The 22,863-nt window shown below is 35.4% G+C and overlaps 1 protein-coding gene across 1 annotated transcript in view; it reads left to right on the top strand.

Moving 5' to 3' along the window:
- The window catches only part of VCAN (versican), a 104,283-nt gene that overhangs the window by 11,608 nt on the left and 69,812 nt on the right, over positions 1–22,863 (top strand). Inside the window, exons 2-3 of the mRNA XM_070935777.1 lie at positions 4,218–4,284; positions 16,452–16,829. Coding sequence (XP_070791878.1) covers positions 4,218–4,284; positions 16,452–16,829 — 445 coding nt within the window. The remainder of the gene's footprint in view (positions 1–4,217; positions 4,285–16,451; positions 16,830–22,863) is intronic.

The raw sequence follows: 22,863 nt of genomic DNA, 5'->3' as shown, positions 1-22,863 counted from the left end.
CTTTAGTAGGAGTCAGTGTCATTTAAACTGTAAATACCATGACTCCATCATAAAATATAGCGTATATAATAATTTTCTTCATTGATTCTCATATTTACTTTAAAGCAGTAGAATTCTAAGGATGAATACTTAATGTGAAATTAATTACAGAAACTTCAGTTTTGGGGTACTTTCCCCAATCCCATTGTGAACATTTAACTATTTGTGTTTTGTCCTATTCTTGCCAAGATCAATGATGTGGAATAAGAAAATACTGGGCAATTCTGAAGTGGTGAAAATCTGACATATTTTTGGCAAGAATGTAGTAATTGGACTAAATTAGCTTCAAGCAGAGTTCTAGCTTTCTTAGCTGATCTTATCTCTGCCTAAAGAATCTGTTAGGTTTTTATATGCTTATAAAGTGGCAAACCAGGGTAGGTCCATACCATTTATTTCTCTACTTTTAGGTTCAAATTTCACATCCAGAAATTTTGTGATCTATATGGTCACTAAGAACTGACACCAACTTGATGGCACATATTCATGAATCAACCCAAATGTAATCCATTCTGGTAAATTGAGACTAGAATTATCCCTAAACTTTATATAGATAGTCCTCACCTTACAAACATTTGTTTAGTGACTGTTTGAAGTTACAGCAGCAGTGATATACGGTAAATATTCATACAAAAAATCGATAATCAAGAGAGAAGTTTGCTTTGTATTTTGAACATAATACAGAAATAATTCAGTCTTCAAGAAGTTACAGCACTTCATAAATTCAGAATTAAGTATCTGAAGTTATGAAATCTATACAGGTAGTTCTTGACCTACTGCCACAACTCAGCCCAACATTTCCATTGCTAAGCAAGGCAGAGGTTATGTGAGTTATGGCCCATTTTACAACCTTTTTTTTGCCACTGTTATTAATTGAATCACTGCAATTTAGTGACTCATGGGGTTATTAAGTAAATCTGGCTTTCCCCCATTGACTTAGCTTGTCCGAAGCTGGTTAGGAAGGTTATAAATGGTGATTATATGAACTCAGCTGCCATAAATACATTGTAGTTACCAAGTGCCTGAATTTTGATCACATGACCACGGGTCTACAATGGACAAGTCCCTTTTTTTTGCTGCTGCTGTAACTTCAAACAGTCACTAAACAAATGTTTGTAAGGTGAGGACTATCTATATAAAGTTTAGGGATAATTCTAGTCTCAATTTACCAGAATGGATTATATTTGGGTTGATTCATAATTATGTGCCATCAAGTTGTTGTCAGTTCTTAGTGACCATATAGATCACAAACTCACGCCATCACGTTGCCCTCACGTGATGTTTCACAACATTTTTCGTGGAGCTGGGGTGGGCGTGGCCTGCACATGACGCATTTGGCCTGTGGGAGGCTGTCAGTTTGACACCCCTGACATAGATAGATTTTCTCCAGAATGATCTGATCCCAACCTGGCCCTTCAAGTCTTAATGCAGTTTACCCATCACTACTGTAATTGAGTCTGTCCACCTTAGTGCTTGTTGTCCTCTTTTGTTCCCTTTCATCTTTCCCAGCATTATAATTTTCTGGAAATAGCAAGGATTGATTTATAGGAGAGTGAAATGAGCAGAAAAAATAGCCAACTGATTTAAGTTTTAAAGCCACAGTATTAGGAGATAGCAGTTAAAAAAAAAACCTGATTATAAATATAGGTAGCTGATTACCTCTTCAATTTACAATCACAATAGAAATCAGAATTTCTGTTGCTAAGGAAGGTGGCTGTTAAATGATTTTATAACCTTTTTTTCATGGTTATGAAGCAAATCACTGCAGTTGTTAAATGAATTGCATGGTCGTTAAACAAGTTTTCCTGCATTAACTTTGCTTATTGAAAGATGTCAGGAAGCATCCTAAACAGTGATCACATGACCGCTGTATCAATTGTAAATATATGTTGGTTGCCAATTGTCCAAATTTTGATCAAGTGATCATAAGGATGTGGCAATGGTCATAAGTGTGAGGACAGGTCTTTTCAGTGCTGATGTAATTGCTAATGGTTATTAAATAAATGGTTTTAAGTTGAGGACTACCTATAATTACCTTTGTTTGCCTTCCCCACACCCTAAGGCAGCTTCTACCCATATTGTAATCTTTTCTTAGAGAACCCACTGAATATTTTTGTAATCCTTTTTTGCCATTTCCCAGCTATACAATATTATTCACTAGAATCTTGAGTCCTTTCTATAAGCAATGCTATTTCTTATTTCCTTTCTGTTCTTAGTGTGGATTTAGTCTTTTTCACAAGATCTTTACATGGACTTTTCATTGAAAACACTGACTTGTCCTACATGCTTACAATTACCTGAAATAGCCATTCAACTATAATTTCTTTGGATTTTTATTGAAAAATCCTTTGTGGGACTATCAATCCACAAAGTTGAATCAAGTGTATCATTGCTGGTTACATATTTAGATGATTATAATCTTTCAAACATCCAAATATATGCCACTAATTAACAGGACAGCTTATTTATTTTTAAAAACCTAAAAATGTTAATGTAAGAATGGTAGATAGCAAAGAGCATCTTAAAAGAGGCTTAGATCCTTTCATCCTTGAGTCTCTCTTAAAATTATACTTGCTGGCAAACAGCTTAGAGCAAAAATAAGTATGCTTCCTTACTATTATTTTTATCCTGATGGAAATGTATGGAACCTTAATTATAAATTAATTCATTAATTGACTCAAACTCACTAATAATTAAGTTATCTTTAGTTGATCATTCCAATCATTCCCAATGGCAGTTGACTAGTCAGCATGAGTAATTGCCCATATCAATTATATCTGACGTATGACTGCACTGAAAAATATTTTGAAACTAAGCTTTGATGTTGAGCTTCAGGATTCTTAAGGGAAAGGAACTTAGCCATATATAAATGTGTCAGCACAATTTTATCCAAATATGGTTTGGCAGCTTGTTCAGTATTTCTATAATTTATTCCTTTTCTTTTTTTTTTTTTACAAATGATGGAAAAAAGTAAATATAGTTGCCATGTCATGTTGAAGTCAATTATGAAATCCCATTGACTTGAATAGATTAAGTCATTTTCTGGCTTCTTTAAATGGAGGTTTTGTGGCACAGTTATAATTTCCAGTCATCTCAAAAAGGCCTAATTTGGGTTGTTACATTTCTTTGTGAATCATTTTTCCAGAGGGGAATGAAGTCCAGATTGTTTGTTATAGAGTAGATTTTGAGACATGCTTATACGTAGTCCCTTTATGCTCAAAACATTTCCAGCAAACTTCTATGGCACTTCTATCATAATGGATAAAAGCAAGTTAAAATGTGGTTTTGAAAAAAAACATGTCTCAGGTTGCCTAATCATATACGTGTGTAGGCACACACATCTGTGAATGCGTATATATAATCTGGTCAATAAAATCCCTGCTATACTGAGGGACTTTGAGGAATATTCAGTTCACCATTTAAGACACACAGATTTCATTTTGGCCTGTCAACTTCTTTTCCCTCTTCCTAGGCCTCAACAACTCTTCTTTCTCAAATCTTTTTTTTTTTTTTGCACACAGAGAGAATCCAATGTCTAAGACTAAGAAATATAACATTCCTGGCAATTAGTTTATCAATTTCTCTCCAACTCATACTCATTGCTTTCTTCTTCCTGAAGAAGGATCTGCTTTTTTTAGCACAGAGCATGGGAGAGATAGGCAAAGAGATGGCCCGAGAAAGACATTTCTGAGCTGGGATAGTCCCATCTCTTGAACTCGTCTCCTGGATGGTTCATCCAGCCTTCCATGTCTAGAGACCAATTGAGGCCTTAAGCTAATTTTGTTATTCTCGCTTTTGTATAAATGTTGCCAGCTTCTAAAATGTTGAGATATTTCATAGCATGGGTCATAATTAAGGGACTAATGAATTCATTTTGCCAAAAAAAGTCAAACTTTATTATCTGTTAGACAGTAACAGTTGGTGTAAAATGAAGACAATAGTTCTATTTTAATCTTTAGATTTTTTAAAATTTTATTTTACAAATCTGTGAAGTGTGTTAGGAGGACCGAAAACGACTGACCCAAAATCACCTAGCTGGCTTCCATGCGTAAAGCAGAATTAGAACTCTCAGTCTCCTAATTTTTAGCCAGGTTCTTTAACCATTATCAAGATATTTACTGTGATTGTTTTATAAGATTATGAAAATATACATTGTGATTATTTTCTGTTCTATTTTTTAGGTCAAAATGTTTAAACATTTCTTGTGGATATATTGGACCTTATCCATAACATGTGCTCTCCGCAAAGGTAAGGAGAGAAAGAGAGGAGGAGGGAGGGAGGGAGGGAGAGAGAGAGATTGCTGTCATATTGAAACTGACTTCTGAAAAAGAATTGATAATTTTTGGTAGTGAAAATGTATCAGTTATTCTGCAGTTATTAATTGGAGAGATATAACAATATATTTTATTTATTAGTTAAATTTATATGCCATCCATCACCTAGTCAACTTTATGGTGAAAGTGAGACTAGAACTCATTGTCTCCTGGTTTCTAGCCTGTTGCCTTAACCACTAAAGGTCTGCTTTAATTACTGAAATGTAAAAATAAAACTTTTTAAAAAAAATTATAATCATAATTTATTCTTATTTTACAGAAGGTTTTCTCATGTAGAAGGCCTATTGTTACAACTTTAGTGATGTGAATGTGTGATTGTTTTTCAGTACTTGTATGACTATTATTACCATTTTATATTACTAGTATTTCTACTTGATGTATTATAGTTTGGAGCTACCCCCCCTCTGAATTGATTGATAGAAGGTTTATGGTAATGGTTGGTTTTACTTGTGAGAAGGTCTAGTTATAATTCAAATTCCATTTAATTCATTTGCTGATCTCCAGATACTTTTGAATACTTTGTCTATTCCATGGTTAAATAAAGCCAGAGTCACAAAGTATCCCAGAGAGACAATATGCTTAATGGAGTATTTTTGGTATCTCCCAAGTTTAAGACTGGGAAAAAATGACTGGGAATTTAGTGTGCATTAAAGCACTACTTTCAAGAAAATCTTTTATTTCCAACAGTGCCTTAGAATAAAACAGACCTCAAAGTTCAGTGCTTTTTTGCTTCTAGGAAAAAAGTATTTTGCAACCATGATAAACATTGGCTGTATGTGACCCACTCAAAAGTCTAAATGTGCCCACTTGCCCAAATCAGTAAAAGGCATGCTATTTATTTTAATCTAATTTTGTATAAAAGCATAAAGTTAAGTGATTTAATCCCACTTGAACAATTTTCAATTGTTCTCAACAAAGAACAATTTGTTGTGATTTAATATCATCAAACTTAGAGAAACTTGTATCTAGGATAGAGTTGAAAAACTCTATAGACAACAGAGCCTATGTGGTAAAGGAAAGATATAATGGTAATCACCAACTGATTATCAAAGTCCTTTCCTTTTGCATATACATGTAAAATCTATAAATGCATGTACAAATGAGTGGAGCTTCAGCCATGCAATTATACTCACTATCTTGACTTTTTTGACCTTCCCTGTGGATGGTTCCTTTTCTGAGGCTTGCTGTAGTTAAACTTTTTAAAATTTCTTATTGCATCTGAGTTTTGCTATTAAGGTTTATGAGCAGTTTTTAGTTGACTCCCAAGCTTTAACAGCAAAGTGTAGCTGATTATATGGACTCAACATAGTTAACTATAGAAAGGTAAGAATTATGTAAGACAATAACCCAAAGGGAAGTCTATTGATAATAAGGCTGTACACATCGTTTTCTTTAGATTCTTCATTTCTTTCAGTACCACAAGTTCTGCTTGTCAAAGTGTTGTGGCAACTCACTGCAGAAGCATCTTCTATGTATGAGCATGCCATGCATAGATAGGCAGTCTGAAAAGGCCCTTGGATTGGCTGAAAGGAATTTTTGGGAGATGTACCCACCTTGATATTTAAATGACAGTATTTGTATTATTTAAGCAGCCCTATGAATTGGCAAAGCTGTGATGGATAATGTCTTTATATAGTCGAATCATTCAATAGTATTGGGTTTGATTGTTTCTTAATAATACATTGAGATACTCAGCAATATAAATACCATGTTTATTCTACACACATCAGCTTTTGTGTAAATAGATCTATGTGCATAATTAGTTTGATTGATGAGTTGATAGAACTACTAGGTGAAATTTTATTTCCTTTTCTGTACATACTTAAGGAAAGTAGTTTTAGATGAATCCTAGAAGTCTTAATTGTAGACTGTGTAGCTCTTTGAAGTGTGTTTGTAGAAGATTGGTGAGTTTTAATGAATAACCAAAGAATGCAATGAAATGCTTTCCAAGTCATGTATGTGTGTAAATGGGTAATTTCATGCATCTACATTTAGACGTATATGCTATTGTAAATGCTATCGCTGCAGATGGAATGTACATTTGGCTAGCTTTCCATAATTTACAGTGAGAATTTAAAGAGTAACTGATCCATCACTATGCCTGATTTACCCTCCCCTCCTTTCTTATACAGTAACTCAGATTGTAAGCCATCTGTTAGAACAAAGAGGTTTTTGTTAAGATTAAATTTATTGCCTTCTCTGACAAGCTCTGAGCAAGTTTTTGCAAGTACATGGAATATCTACTTTATCAATTTGTACAGAAACAGGTTGATCTCAAATAGAATATTCTTACAACTTCATATAAAGGGAATTCCATACAGGCTATTTAGATAGTATAGTATCATTTGAGGTGTGCCCAATGTTTCAGGGTGCATTTGTAGGGAGCATTTCTTTGCACTGTGTAAGGTAGAATATGATTCACAAAAAAGTTGAATGGATTTGAATATATATGAGATGATATTTTAAAAACTCAACTATTTTAGGAACATGTGTTATCAGGCTGTTGAAATATAATATACGTAGGTGCTTTTAATAATAATGGTATTTCATAAACAATAAATGGGCTGAAGTGAATAAATGCCCTTTGCCCTTTCTGAACAATATATTTACAATCAATATTATTGCTGGAACTTTATTAGATCCTTGTAAATAAAATAAAGTAGCATAGAACTTTGAAGTTTGTTTGTATTTTCAGTTCACGCAATACACATTAGGTTGCTATTGTCAAATTTGGCTGATATATATATATATATATATATATATATATATATATTCTTACTTCTTCGTAGGGTTTATGTGTGTTTTTCTTCTAGCCAGGTTACGTAGGGAAAACCTGGCTAGAAGAAAAACATATATATATATATATATATATATATATATATATATATATATATATATATATATATATATATATATATGATATTAATAACTCACAAAGATTCATGCAGCAAGTCCTTAAAATCCAAGATTTTTTTTTTAAAGCTATTCATTATAATTTGGCATTGCTTACTGGGCAGAATGTCAAAATAAGAAAGAGGCTGAAAGGTTGTGTATTTTTTATATGCCATAAATTGGCAGCATTGCTGATCTTAAAAAATTAAGCAGGGGAACACTCAGATGGGTGACCACAATGAAATTCCAGAACTGTAGACTAGCTTGGTAAAATAAATCAGTTTTTTTTAAAAAGAAATCTGGGAAGAAGTGGTCGTGTATCATTTCAGTATTTGCCAAGAAAGAACTATTTGTGTAGACACCAAAAGGTCTGCTGATTTTGAAGATTTTGAACCTTATCTATGCCTTGTGCTTCTTATATTTTTCTACTTTAAGTTTGGGTTTTTTATAGCAGATATTTTGAGATTGGATTGAGAATTTTGATAACAATTCAGCACTTCAAAGAGGTAGTACAAGACCTGCTGATTGATTTATTTTAAAGTTTTTTGGACAATCAACGACAGATCTGGCCTCCTCTACCATTTGGTAGATCATTCCTTTAGTTAAGGGACATGCCTAAACACAGGCAGACTGAATCCACATTCCATGATGGGTTGTTTTTTTTTAAATGACATAGCTTTAAACTAAACAAGCAATATTAGCATAAGAATCATCTGGAAGTTACCTGACAGGATATTTAAGACTTTGATGGATTGGTTTGAATATCCCACCTTGGAAATTATTCCTTCCATTTTGAAGTTTCTCTTTGAGAAAAAACAGTTTTGTCTTTGAGAGGCGGGTAGAAAACAAAGTCCAAGGCTTGGTATATCATTCTAGAAAATTGTTTTATAAGTGTATTAGCAATAGGAATAGCACTTACTGTATTTTTCGGAGTATAAGATGCACCGGAGTATAAGACACACTTCAGTTTTGGGGGAGGAAAATAAGAAAAAAAGCTGATTGGGAGTGGATAGGCCTCCCGGGATACCCGCAATCAGCTGTTTCCAGAGGTGAATTTTAGCAATAGATTCATTGGTTGTGAGCTCTGTGCCTTGCTTTTTTTCTAGCCTCTGAAATCTCTGAAACTCTGTTTCAGAAAAAACTTTTTTTCTGCCTCTGAAAGCCTCCAAAACAGAGCTTCAAAAAAAAGGGCTTTTTTTCCTGAAGCTCTGTTGGAGACTTTTTTTCTGAAGCTTTCTTTCAGAGGCTTTTTTTTCTGAAGCTCTGTTTGGAGGTTTTTTTTCTGAAGCTTCATTTCTGAGGCTTTTTTCAGCCTCTGAAACCTCCATTTGAGAGGCTGGGCTGGGCTACATTCAGAGTATAAGATGCACCCAGATTTTCATTATCTTTTGGGGGAAAAAGATACATCTTATACTCCTAAAAATACAGTAGATTTATATACCGCTTCACACTCTAAGCGGTTTACAGAGTCAGCATATTGCCCTCAATAATCTGGGTCCTCATTTTACTGACCTCGGAAGGATGGAAGATTGAGTCAACTTTGAGCCAATGACATTTGAACTGCTGGCAGTCGGCAGAATTAGTCTGCAATACTGCATTCTAACCACTGTGCCTCCATAGTAATCTTGAAATAAGATTCTTAAAAATTTGAGGTAGCTAACTTTGGTTAGTAACATTTCAGTTTATTTTAAGGTCAATGGCCTTTATTTTAATGCACCTCTACTGGATGTTTAACACATTTTGTCAACTCACAAAGCTTTGGTTTGGGAATTGGAGTTGTTTTAGTTAGAGAAGATTCGTAGTTATGTGCAAACTGTCTTTAAGAAGATAAAAGGAAATCTCAAGGAAAGACCTATCTTTCCTTAGATGTGGGGCTGTTGGATTACAAGTTGAGGTTTTGTAATTGTAAATCATATGAATAGTGTTAGTATATCTTTCCCAGAATTATATAATGGTGTTGATGGTATGGCTGCTTAGATAGTACTTACATAGGACGTACAATACAAGTGCCTCTCAATTGTCATACATTTCATTCCATAGGTTGTAAAGGAGCCATAGTTGCCTAAACTGTTATCTAAAACAATTGAATTTTGAGTACAGATAGACTTACGTGCAACATGCATTGCTATACTAATACAATTTGATGTAATTAATGGTCAGATCTGATGTTGCTATAGTGGGCTGATTAAACAAAGTAATGATAAACACTCTGTTGGTCATACCTGACACCTGTTCCATCTGAATTCAATAGATTGTTTCTACACTAAGGTCACAATTTAGCGTAAGGTAGACTTTCTAGGGAAAGCTCTTTTTTCCCCTTTCAATCCTTAGAAAATGTGTTGGTATAAAATTCAAAAAGAAATATCATGTTTTTAGAAATGAAGATACAATGCTTAAAAGGATAAATTTTGCATAATAAAGGCTAGAGATTTATTTATTTATTTATTTATTTATTTATTTATTTATTTATTTATTTATTTATTTATTATATTTCTATACCCCCTTTCTCCCGTAGGACTCAAGGCGGTGTACAGTCAAGAAAAATATAGACACACAAACATCATAAAATTGCTAATTAAAATTATTACTTAGTTTGGTCAATTAAATAAAACCCAGAATTAGATAACATTTAAAAAATCATTCACATGTTCGTATGTTTAGCCCCGCCTGTTGGAACATCAGGGTCTTGAGGGCACGGCGGAAAGCACGGAGATCAGGGATATTCCGTATCTCTGGGGGCAGTTCATGCCAAAGGGTTGGAGCCCCCACAGAGAAGGCCCTCCCCCTGGGAGTCGCCAGTCGACATAATTTGACTGACGGTACCCTGAGTAGTCCCTCCCTGTGAGAACGAACTGGTCGGTGGGAGGCTATTGGTGGCAAAAGACGGTCTCGTAGGTACCCAGGTCCTAAGTCATGGAGCGCTTTAAAGGTGATAACTAACACCTTGAATCGCACCCGGAAGACCACCGGGAGCCAGTGCAGCTCGCGTAGGAGAGGTGTTACATGGGCGTAACGAGCTGCGCCCATAATCACCCACGCGGCTACGTTCTGGACCAGTTGGAGCCTCCGGGTGCTTTTCAAGGGGAGCCCCATGTAGAGAGCATTACAGTAGTCCATACGGGAGGTAATTAGGGCATGAGTGACCGTGCGCAAGGCGTCCCAATCCAGAAAGGGACGCAACTGGCGGATCAGGCGAACCTGATAAAAGGCACCCCTGGCCACGGCTGTCAAATGATCTTCTAAAGATAACCGTGAATCCAGGAGGACACCCAAGTTGCGGGCCCTCTCTGTGGGGAGCAAGATCTCATCCCCTATTGTCAGTGATGGTACCAGCTGACTATACCGGGACGCCGGAAGCCACAGCCACTCAGTCTTGGAGGAGATTGAGACTGCCTATAAAAGGAAGCTGGAATTCTGATTAAGATCAGAAGGAATATGGTGATAAAAATTCTGTTCCTGATTTTCAGGACATACCGTATTTTTCGGAATATAAGACGCACCGGAGTATAAGACAGACCTATCTTTTTTGGTGAGGAAAAGAAGAAAAAGAAATCTCCTTTTGCCTCTGAGCAATTTTGCCTCTTACAGCAAACAGCCTGCTTTACTTTCATTTTTGTTTTCAGCATAGTTTGATTAGCACAAGGAAAAAAAAATCTGCTCCAGGAATATACCTCTTTGCAGCAAGCAGCAGAGCCCTGCGCAAAACAGCTGAGAGCAAATCAGCTGAGAGTCTGGAGGCCGATCCAATCAACTTGTGCTAATTAGGCTTTGCTGTAGCTGAGGCTACATTCGGTGTATAAGACGCACCTAAATTTTCACCCCCTTTTAGGGGGAGAAAAAGCTGTGTCTTATAGTCTGAAAAATAGGATATTTGCTAGTTCTACCAATCTTTAACTCCTGATGAATTTATTCAATGTGGTTTGACAGATTACAATTGTAGTAGTAGTGTGGATAGCTATCAGACACTACTAGCAGCTATTATTTAGTGACTGTCATTCATGATGAAAAATTAATCACGATTCCCATAAGGTTCATTCATAAATATTGTGGGGACTTCCTAAGATTATATTACACACACACACACACACACACACAATTTTTTTCTCTCTGTTTATATGTAAAATCTATGGAGCACTAAAACAAAGGACGCTGTTCAGAGTCAGCCATAGGAAGGCAACCAGGGCAAATGGTGTCCCTGCATTATGTCATTAGCCTGCAGATTATGTGATTTAGATAGTTGCATTAGACATCATTATGTAATTGTTCCATTTATGGGATTTGTCCCTATGTTTATGTTATGGTCTTGCTGCTGACAGTGCTGTATTAGTTTAGCAATCTGTTTGGTTCAGCATCTTGTTCCTATATTAGATCACAAAAGGGTTTAAGAGAAGTATCATTTTTCTGCTTTCAGATCCAATAACTAATAGTTTACAAATATTACTGATTCTAGACTTGACATTAGTTCATAGCTACCATGGCCTGAAAGGATTAATTTAACTAATGCCCATTCAGTCTGGTTGTCATCTTTTATTGGTTTGATTTATTTATTGGTTCGATTTATATGCCGCCCTTCTCCTTTATATGCCGACTCAGGACGTCTTACAATGTGTTAAACAGTAGCCTTCATACTTTTGTATATACCTGCTTAGTAGGGCTTTGGGCCCTCCCTCAAGCGGTATTCTTTTTTATACAAAGTCAGCTTATTGCTCCCACAATCCGGGTCCTCATTTTATCTACCTCAAAAGGATGGAAGGCTGAGTCAATCTTGAGCCTGGTGAGATTTGAACTTGCAGTAATTGCAGGCAGCTGGTGCTATTTAACAGCATTTTAGTCTGCTGCGCCACCAAGGCTCTTTTCATGGCAATAGTTTCTATAGTTTATCTACATGGAAAGAAGTTGCTTAATTTTATATGAACAGAACCTGCAACCTTTCAGATCTGTGGTTGATCCTAGCATCTACTCCTAGTACAGAGAAAAACCTTTCTATTAAGCTGCTCCTTCATTGCTTATTTTGTAAAACCCCTATCAATGCTTTTCTGCTTACTTTTTTAAAAAAAAACACAATTTTTCCCCAGTATCAGTTGTCTCAAAATGTAGAACTCCATAATCTCACAAATAGATTATTTGAAACTAGAAATGCTAGATTATTTAAAATTCAGATCAATGCATGTTGCTCAGAGTAGCTGAATAAGAAAGATTGTTTGACCTTGTTGTTAATCAGATCAAGCAACCCAAATTATGCTGATGACAGATAGTTCTTTAATTCTGAATCATATTGAGCAACAATCAATGAATATTTTTTTTCTTTATCTTCATCACTAATGATTTCTGGGCTGTTCTTCCTTCCTTTTTTTTCCTCATTTGGTATTTTCTCTTGTTCTCTTTCTAAGTTAAAAAGTCAGATCCTGTAACTATTGATTATATGTCAGTGGTCCAGATATAAGTAAACTCACATATTATAAAAATGCTCCTTATAATCCAAGGGAAAATCTACTGAGGCACCTAACTCTTGTCTCTCATACAGTCATTTTCAGTAACCTCAGTTATTAATTCACACTCTGATGAACCAATTTCCTTGCAGACCTGCTGCTAAATGAGCTTTCTGAAGTGGTTTGGCTTTCCAAGGTTATCTTTAAGACCAGTCAGGGTGATTTTGCTTCTTCAGCTTTTAGTCTTTTGTTATCAGTATTCTCACTTGCCTTGGCTATTGTTTTAGCATGATTGCAAATAACTGAAATAGTAGCCTGCATGCATTTAATCTGGCTATCAGAAAGCAATTCACTTAACCTGTCAGCAGCTCCTGTTGAACAGAAGCGGTTCAGTGAACTCTGTTCCATATATTCTTACTTCCTACTCTAGTAGTCCTCGACTTACAACCAGTTGTTTAATGGCAGTTCAATTTTGCAATGGTCTTAGAAAAAGTGATTTAGGAAAAAAGGACATTCTTAGATGCATTAGCCACCACAATCAGTGATTGCGATTTTGGTACTTGGTGACCGGTTCACATGGTTGCAGCATATTGTGGTGACATAATTGTGATTTGTGACCTTCCTAGCTGGTTTCCAAAAAAGCAAAGTCAATTGGATTCATTTAAAGACTGTATGATTCATTTAACAGCCATTTGATTCTTTAAGACTGTGGTGATATACATTGGCTGCAGTCATCTGGTGATGACTTGTTTAATAACACTATCATGTAGTGACTGAAATTCTAGTTCCAATTGTGGTCATAACTTGAGGACAATTTATATCCTCTAGATTCCCCATAATGTAACTTTGCAAGCTTTAGTTTTGTCTTTTCTCCTCTATGGCCTGCCAGGGAATCTCCTTTGGCATCTGTCTTGGTGTGATGCTGATATGCAACCATTTTCTGGGTAAAAAGGGACTATTCTGATGTTGCCTTGCTGCCTCAAGACACTTTCATTTGGAGAGATATCATTTACAGTTAATACAGATTCATTTTGAGCTTAATGGCTTTAATTAAGAATCTGATATAATTTAAGATTACAATTTGGCCATGATCATGAGGAGAAGCTCTTCTGGATTCCCACATACTTTTTTTAATCATATAGTCTGTACACTATGCTCCTATTGTTCCCCTTTGTTCCAAAGAGTTACATTTAGTAACAGTGTTCTTAAGTTTTTAAGTTTTTAAGATCAGACCTCAGGATAATCATGGTCACCTAAGATGGGAGAAGTAGAACCTGTTTCCTTCCTTCCTTCCTTCCATCCATCCATCCTTCCTCCCTCCCTCCCTCCCTCCCTTTTCATCCATCCATGCCTGTTCTGCCAGTGCTCTACAGAATTGATCTTCCATTTTTCTCAGACCAACATCTCTTACAATGTTAGAATAGTGCGTATTACTAACATTACAGACTGGTCATATTAGGGCTAATAGATCTGGACTACAAAACTGGACAGCCATTGCAACAAAACATTGGCTGCTAAGTGATGGGGCTGTTTTTGCAGATTGTACCTTGGCAGAAGGAGGCAGCTGCTAAGAAGAATAGAAGGGTCAGAGCTCCATGTTATGTAACAGGCAATAATATTTCACTATTATGACACATTATGTTTAATCATGTCAGTTATCATTAGAGGTTATGAGTCATACATGACCCTGCAACTTTCAAATGCAGTGGAGAGTACTGTTCTGTTGCCAGTGTTAAAGTATGACTCAGTTTTTAATGTTTTGCTTATTTTTGGAGAAGACAGTATGTTCACTTAAACAAAGTATTTTGGGACAGCATAAGCTAGCATGTCTATAGGGGGACAGGATATCAAAAAAGTAAAAAAAGGTGACTACTACTGCATGATCATAGCCATCACTCTGATTATTATTTTTTGACACCCTCCAACAGTAGATGTCATGTGCACAACCTTAGCAGTATCTTTGCTCTTTCATTGTGTGCAGGATTCATGGTAACTTTTCTTTAATTCCTTCTCTCAACTTATTTTTTTTTTAAATTCTCACCTATATATAATTAATCTCACACCCTCCTTGTGTATCCTGCATTTCTAAGCATACAGATTTTAAAAAAGAAAAGAAGTTATTTTTGCAAATAAGCAGTGCTCATTTTGTGCTAGAGATAGGCATTATTTATTTATAGATATGTCTGTTTCTCAATTACTCTTAATAAATTAAAAGAAAATAAGGGCAGAGCCTGCTTTTATATCTTAATCTGTCAAACCACATTGAATAAATTCATGAGGGGTTAAGGATTGGTAGAAGTAGCAAATATGTAGTTCCTGTTCCAGATGCACAGTAGGCAGGTTGTATGAACAGTAGCCAATGCTATCCTTAGCCATATACTAATATTGGATGGAAACAGTCTGCTGTAAAATGTTTGCAGCTGGAGAGATATAAAATGATGGTAAAAGTTCTTTAATCATGTAGGAACCACCCATAGTTCTTATTTTTCCCCTCCCTCCCTCCCTCCAAACTACTGAGGAATATTTTATTTGAGTGATCTGTTAAGCCCTGAGGTTGGAAAGGAAATAATTAAACAGGAACAACTGGCTGTCTGAAATATTTTTCTGAAAAGAAAGAAAATGTTCCTTTTTTCTTAGGATATATGGTAAATATGAATTAACTCTTGCATAGAATTACTCCATCATTTATTTTGCTGTAACGTAAACCAACTCAATAATATCCTTGGTCCACAGACCTTACTGGCTAATTTTTTTCACTTGCTTTTGGCAAATGTCCTTCATGCCTTACATTTAAATATTGGATTTATGTGATATCAGCAGGACACAAGCAAGGAATGGATTTGTTTTTACCAAGCCAGCTGTTCAGAGTGGAGAAAAAGCCAGATCATAAATTTTTATTGGGATCATTGAATTTCAATGGTCTTCTCTTCCGTTGAAATCCTGAAGGAGATCCAGATAAAGTATCTTGCCATGTTTAAAGTATGAACTAGACTCCTGCACAGATTAGTTCCAAGTGTACACCTAAACTTTCCATTAGAAGCCCGTATATTAAATTAAATGTTGGTTCTTCTCACAGTACAGCTTTTAAAGAGAAAACGGTATGGTGTACAAGATTCTCAACTACAATTAGGGCCAGAATTTCTGTCATAAGTTATTGTGTTGTAAACCAAGTCAGATTCAATTTTATGACAATTTTTACAGCGGCTGTTAAGCACAGCCAACTTTCTCAATTGGAAATCAGCAAAAGAGGGTAGCAAATCACAGTCATGTGACTGCAGGCATATGCAACCAGTCCTACATGCAAGCCAGGTGCCAAGTGCCTGAACTGTGATCAGGTGACTATAGGGGTGGTGTGATGATTATAGGTGTTTTACAGGTCATAAGTCACTTTTTCCAAGGCTATCGTTAAATAATTACAAGTCAAGGACTACCTGCACATATTCTGTTTGTCATCTCCATTATCAGTTTGATTATTCTTTGTTGAATGTTGACTTCACCAGGTCCTAGAAATTTTGAAACGTGATTTGAGCCAGTGCTTAGGGTCAAATCTGTATTTTCTTTAAATGTTCATCATCTTGCATTTGTTTATGATTTTAAGTTTACAATGGTAAAATCAGTATGCCTCTTTGTCTATCATTTTCCTCTCACTTTGGCTGCTGCTTGAGTTGCAAAGAGAAGGGAAAATCCTACTATCCCTGCCTTATGGATTGAATGTAGATCAACTTTTACTACTTCACTCATACACTGTTGTTTCTTTCAGTGAAAGTGGAGAAAAGTCCACCAGTGAAGGGCTCACTCTCTGGAAGAGCCACTCTCCCATGCTTTTTTTCAACTTTGCCAACTTTGCCTCCAAGCTATCACAACGTAAGTGAGTTTCTCCGGATTAAGTGGTCAAAGATTGAACAGGACATAGGTGGAAAAGATCTCAAAGAAACCACAGTGTTGGTGGCCCAGAATGGGAATATCAAGATTGGACAAGGCTACAAAGGAAGAGTGTCGGTTCCAAGCCATCCAGAAGACATTGGCGATGCATCATTGACTATGGTGAAGTTACGTGCAAGTGATGCTGGGATTTATCGCTGTGATGTAATGTATGGCATTGAAGATACCCAAGATATTGTTTCACTGGCGGTTGATGGTGAGAATTCCATTTACCATGCTCTTACATTTCTTTGTGAAATTTAAATTACAGTCTTTAATATTCTTCGCAGACAAATACTAATTTGGCAGCAATATTTTATGCCATCTTTCTTTCTTGTGGTTTTACTTAGGGTCAGTAAGAATATGATTTATCAGACCTTTTCCTCTGTTGTCTTTGAGGGCTCCCATTAAGTTCAACTGGCATAGTCAGTAGTTCAGCCTTGCCCAACCTGACATCCTGCAGGATGTAAATCAGTCTAATGCAAGTAGAAAGCAACAGACTGAAGAAGGCTTCACAAGATATTTCTCTAGCCTGGCAAGCGAATGAGAAGGCACCTGAAGTTTATAATTGGATTAAGAATGACTGTAATATCTCCAACTGATTGTAAATGCCATAGAGACTCTTCAGATTATGTAGTCTTGCTTTTTCTTTCTATCTCTTTGTATTCACTTTGATAATCCCCCCCCGCCCTGAATTCAAAAGACCTGGCAGATCTCCTGAGACAAGGAACACTTTCCTAAGTAGGGTAGCTTTATTGCACAGGATAGGATATCCATATCAGACAGGTAGCGTTCAATTGTTAGTGAGGTATAACAGATTTTATACTTGCATCATTCAGTTTCTGAATCTTAAGTATAGCATATGGAGAAACCAGAAATTGTTGATGTCTATGAAAAATTCTCAGTCATCCATGTCATGGTTGTCTCAAAGGTGGTTTTCAAAAGGCAACTGGACTTTCTTTGTTTTCCTTTCCCTCCTCATCCAAGAACCTTCTCCAGGTTTCACATTTATAGGTTGACGAGGGACTTGTAGAAAGAAGTTCTTTAATAATTGTGATGAATGTAGCATCTCCCCAGCAATACCAGTATTCCTAGTTGAGAAACATTGGTGCAGTTTCACTTAGATATTACCGAACTAGGAAATTCACTAAATCCTGCCTTCCCTCCCTGAAATGAGGTCTGTCCCTTGTTATGTTTCCTGTTTAGATGCATTGAATCTCAAAGGTAGTTTCTTTCCCATCACCACCAGTTGGCAGAGCAGCTTCCGAGTCAATTTCAGTTGCTTTTGTTAGATCAACCATGCCCTCCCATGAGTTCCAACAGTTAATCTGTCCTTCAAGCCAAGTAGAATACAACATTAAAATAACTGTCCTTTGGAAAGTCAAGACTTTCAGGACAACTTCAAAAGATTTGTGCAGGTCTAGACTGCCAGGGGGTGGCAGGTGACATCTTTATGTGTAGCTTTTCTTTTCTTTTTTACAACCTCATTAAGTCAGAGTGTCAGCAATATATCAACCTTTCCGTGTCTCCCTGACAAATGTAAGGAGATGGGCTGTTTTCATGGAAATCTGCCTCCCTCTTGTATTTGAATTAGCAGCACATGGGAAGGATTAAGTAGCAAAAAGAGAAAATGGATATTGGAAAAGGGAGACAGAAGATAAAAAGCAAACATCTTCCATTTTTTCAATTTGGAAAAAGTTCCTTTGTTGCAGTTTGTTTATTTTCTTTATGTGCTGCTAAAAATAGGGGCAATTAGCCCACGGGAATTTTTAAAATGTGATCAAATATGTAGAAATTCTGTGTCATTTTAAAGCTACTGACAAAAGTTTGAAGTGTGTATTTCTTAACTACTTTTATGCAGAGAACAATTTAATTTAGACCTGCATAGTGCTGAAGACTGTATTCAAATTATTGTTGCTAATTAATCTCTTATTTTCTTTATTCCATGTTTACTTTATCTTTCCTTTCTCAATAGACTACATTTTTCATTCTTATTCCAAGTCTGCTAAACTTGAATCTCATTATTCCATGATACGCGTCTCTGTACTGACCATCTCTTGCATATGTTGCAGTCATCTATTTATTTTATTTCATGCTTTCCTGTCTCATTTTATCTCTCTTTAAGCGCTTCTTTGCACTTTGAACTATCTTAGATTTTTCTGCATTCATATCATGTTTCTTTTGGAACCACATTATTGTATAAGTGCAAAAGATTCACACATTGAATTTTTGTACAATGAAGAGAGTTCATTGCTTCCCAAGCACACAGAGTTCTTTGCATTCTCTACTTTCTCTGCTGTGAAACATCCATCCCATCTCTCGCTCCTTTTTATCTTTTCATTAATAAATTAAAGATGTGTATACACTATAAATCGAGCTTGGAAGATGTGTAAAGGATCTAAGCCATTTAGACATCAAATGAATAGCCAATAATGCAATACAGCTGAAAAAGCTCTATGCACTCATGGTGCCAATTTGATATACTTGTACTTCATGTGAAGCCAACTTTTGGTGGAGACTTTGAACTTTGGGGAAGGGAGGTCTTATGAAAGGATAAATACAGAGAAGTTTTTTGAATGTTTTCACATTTATGTCCTTTAATGACATCAATATAGAGATTAGAATTGTTTGATTTTATAGATCTGCCAACTTTTAGTGCTGCTGTAAATATGCTTTGTATTTGGGATTCCATTCTCAAATTTCCATTGCATTCAGTTTAAGACTTTATGCCTTCAGCATAAAGTGCAAAAGATTAAGGTGAGTCCATAGTGAGTGAGAAATCAAATATCTGATTACTGCATACCAGAAAATTATATTTGCTATCCTGTGAGCTATAAATTTGTAAGCTAAAAATGCATAATTAAAAGAGACCTCCAACCAATTAAAACCAAACTCAGGTTACTAACTTGTGTACCAATCAAAAGATTGCCGGATTTTTTCTCCCTTTATAATGAAGAGAAACTAAGAAAAAGCTGGCATGACTTGTCCAGAAATTCCAAAAGCTGGAAACAGTCCAAGACACACGTTCTTGTATTTATGTTAAATCTCTTGTCCCATGGTAGTGGCTATCATAAAGTCTTTAAATCACCTGACCCAATAGGGAATTTTAGGCCATAACAACTAGTACTAGTTAGTTAGTTACTGTTAGTTACTGTTTCAACAATTCTTCCTATATCCATATGGGATTTAACCTACTGTACATCTAACCTAAATAAGTTTAATGTACTTTGGCTGTTCTAAATCTAATAGGATTAAGACAGGAATAGGCTGAATCACTTTTAAATGTGATTAGCATACTTTGGATTGCTCCACATTATCATTGCAAGTTTTGAGGACTGCTACATAAGCTAGATGCTGGTGATGTGGCACTGGGCACTGTTAATGATGACTGTAGCACTCTAATATTTGGCAACATTGCCAAATCTAAAAATATGAAGGCATTTTTTTTTCTGAAGCCTTCCTTTCAAGAGTTTGAGCAAGAAGATTTAAAAGTAAGATTCAGTAGCCTCATAAAGTTTCAACAAATGTTTTTAAAAACATTTGGTGACACCATTTACTTGAAGTACCTTCACAAGGGATTCTTGGACAATAGAATAAAGACAGTTGTTTTAATCAAACTTGAAGACTTTTTTAAAATCACTGTCTTCTGTTATCACAAAATCAAGTTGCTGAATATCTCTCATTGTGGTTTATTGGGGGGCATTTAAGTGGAAAAAAAGAGTGAAGGCCATTTTGGGCATTAAGCTAGTTAAACACATTCTGTAAGACGCCTAGAGTCACCCGTGGCGAGATGAGCAGCACAAAAGTTTAATAAATAAGTTAAAATGATTAAAGAAAGAATATGTACCACTTAAAATAATAGAGTAACAGCTTATTATTATCTAGTTATCTCCAGCCATTTTTACATACCCTGTTTTCCCAAAAATAAGACATCTCCTAATAATAAGCCCAATTGGGCTTTTGAGCACATGCGCTAAAATAAGTCTCCCCCTGAAAATAAATCCTCCCCAAAAATATTTAAACCCAGAGCTGGAAATCAGGTAAGACAGCAAGAGGAGCCCCATCTTGTTCCACGTGCCCCAAAATAATAAGACCTCCCCGAAAATAAGGCCATGCGCTTATTTCAGGGTTCAAAATAATATAAGACAGGGTCTTATTTTCGGGAAAACACAGTACACAACTTAAAAGCTATTGTAAATAACTATTTGATGTTGGAAAGCAGTTCAGTGAATTCTCTACTGAGCCTCTTTCTTTGTTTATAAAGCTTTCATAAAGAGCAAAATAAATTATCACTGGCACATATCAAAGAATGAGGGCCCCTTTTCAGATCAGATAATACAAATTTCAGTTATATCCCAAAGATTCAGGTTTTTTTATATTTGCACATTGATGTAATATAAAGCAACCCCATACATTATTGAAACATTTAGCACTCTGAGGCCTATTTGCCTTAAAATTGTTTTTAGTTTTCTCAAATATTTTATTTGCCCAAAATATAGCAAAACTCTTATACTGCTTGTTTGCTTTTGTTTTTCTTATCAGTATAACCTCTTCTGAAATCACAACAACAAACAAGAGGACAAGAAAATGTTATTTTTTAAATCACATCACTTATAAATAATAGAAGTCTTTGACTTTAGTCTCATTATAGCTTCAAGCAGAATTTTCTAACCACTTCAGCCACTGAATGTGATAGAATTAGTTCAGTAATTATTGCAGAATGTTATTACTTAATCAAAAAAACCCTGTTAAATGGTATAGATATATGAATAGCTTAAAGCATCACATTTATTCCTCCTAGTCATAGAAGACTATTTCAACAGTAGATTGTCAGTTATTTAAAAGTAAACTCATCAGATTTCTAAAATGAGAAAAGTGTATACTTAAATAAATTTGTTTATGATTTATCATGATAAACTGTTCCCATTTTTTATAATTAATTCTGATGTATTTTCCTGCTGCGATGCTTTAAACTTTGTTTTTGATTTTAAAAAGATGCTAGATAGATCCTTTGAAATGACCTTGTGTTGTGATGACTGAGGAAGGAAAAACACTGCATTGTTTGTTCTAATTACTCTGTCCATACAGCTGTGAAGATCTCTGAAATTAGATTGCAATAACCTGTGAATCTGTGAGAAGAAATAAGTCATGAAACTAAATCAGGCTATTACATTTTAACAAAAATAAAGAAGTATGCTGGGCAGATCAATAGCTTCATCTATTTATGACTAAAGCACATCTGAAACTATTTTCCAGTTCATTAACTGAGACAGGGAATGTTATGGTCTGTTGTGCCCAAGTAACTGACGCTAGGCTTGGTGAGAATGGATCAAGCTCTTTTATTGCTGGAGGTAGTCAATTGAATCTGGGACCTACTGAGTCTTAAACCTTCAAACTTTAGTGACACAAAGTTTGGGTCTTACAAAGAAGTCTTACATAGAAGTCCCTTGAAAGAGTTATGACATGGTTGCAGGTGTATATATATATATTTCAATACAAAATCAACAGTGACCTTCTGTTCTTGCAAGTGTAGGAGTTACTGTGTTAACAACAAAATAAACAATAAAACTGTTTACATTATATAATATGTGGGAAATTTCATAGCAGTACATACATTTCTAATATATTTGCCTTTTTCTCATAATATTAACATGGCAGAATCTAGACTTCCTCCAAAAGCTGTTAAAAATCTTAGGTGACTTAATAGCAATGTAGATTAATTATACACCTCTGCAAACATTTTTGATACCCTCTTTCATTACAAATGAAATGTCATGAGCTAAACTTCCCATTAACATTTTTGTTCTGTTGATTTCAATATGATTTGGGTTATAACCATAATGATGTTGAAAATGTTTGATTTAGAACTCTTGATGCTTCATACATTAAAAAGACACACAAAATAATAATGAAAAACGCAGAAGAAAAGACTAGGACGCCTGATCGTATTTTAAAATTCTGAATAAAACCACAATCTCTATATAAGCAATTTAGCCACTTCTGTTCCTTTTGTAATATTAAAAAAAAAAAAACAAGAATAGAAATAGGTCTGAAAAATATTCAGTCTACTCTTCACTGTCCTTCAGGCGAAGGACCCAAATAGTTGTTGTCAAACTTTTATATATCTCTATAATTCTATATGACTAATGCATTTCTTTTGAAGACTTTTTATCTACAAGTATAGAATAGAAGGCAAAGGATTGACAATTTATTTTTCATGAAATCTCAGGAAGATATTTTAATTTGGTTCA

The sequence above is a fragment of the Pituophis catenifer genome, unplaced genomic scaffold (genome assembly GCF_029215685.1).
Source record: "Pituophis catenifer annectens isolate HBS135680 unplaced genomic scaffold, rPitCat1.0.hap2 SCAF_2, whole genome shotgun sequence".
Taxonomy (NCBI): domain Eukaryota; kingdom Metazoa; phylum Chordata; class Lepidosauria; order Squamata; family Colubridae; genus Pituophis; species Pituophis catenifer.
This window is presented reverse-complemented; position numbering and strand designations above follow the sequence as displayed.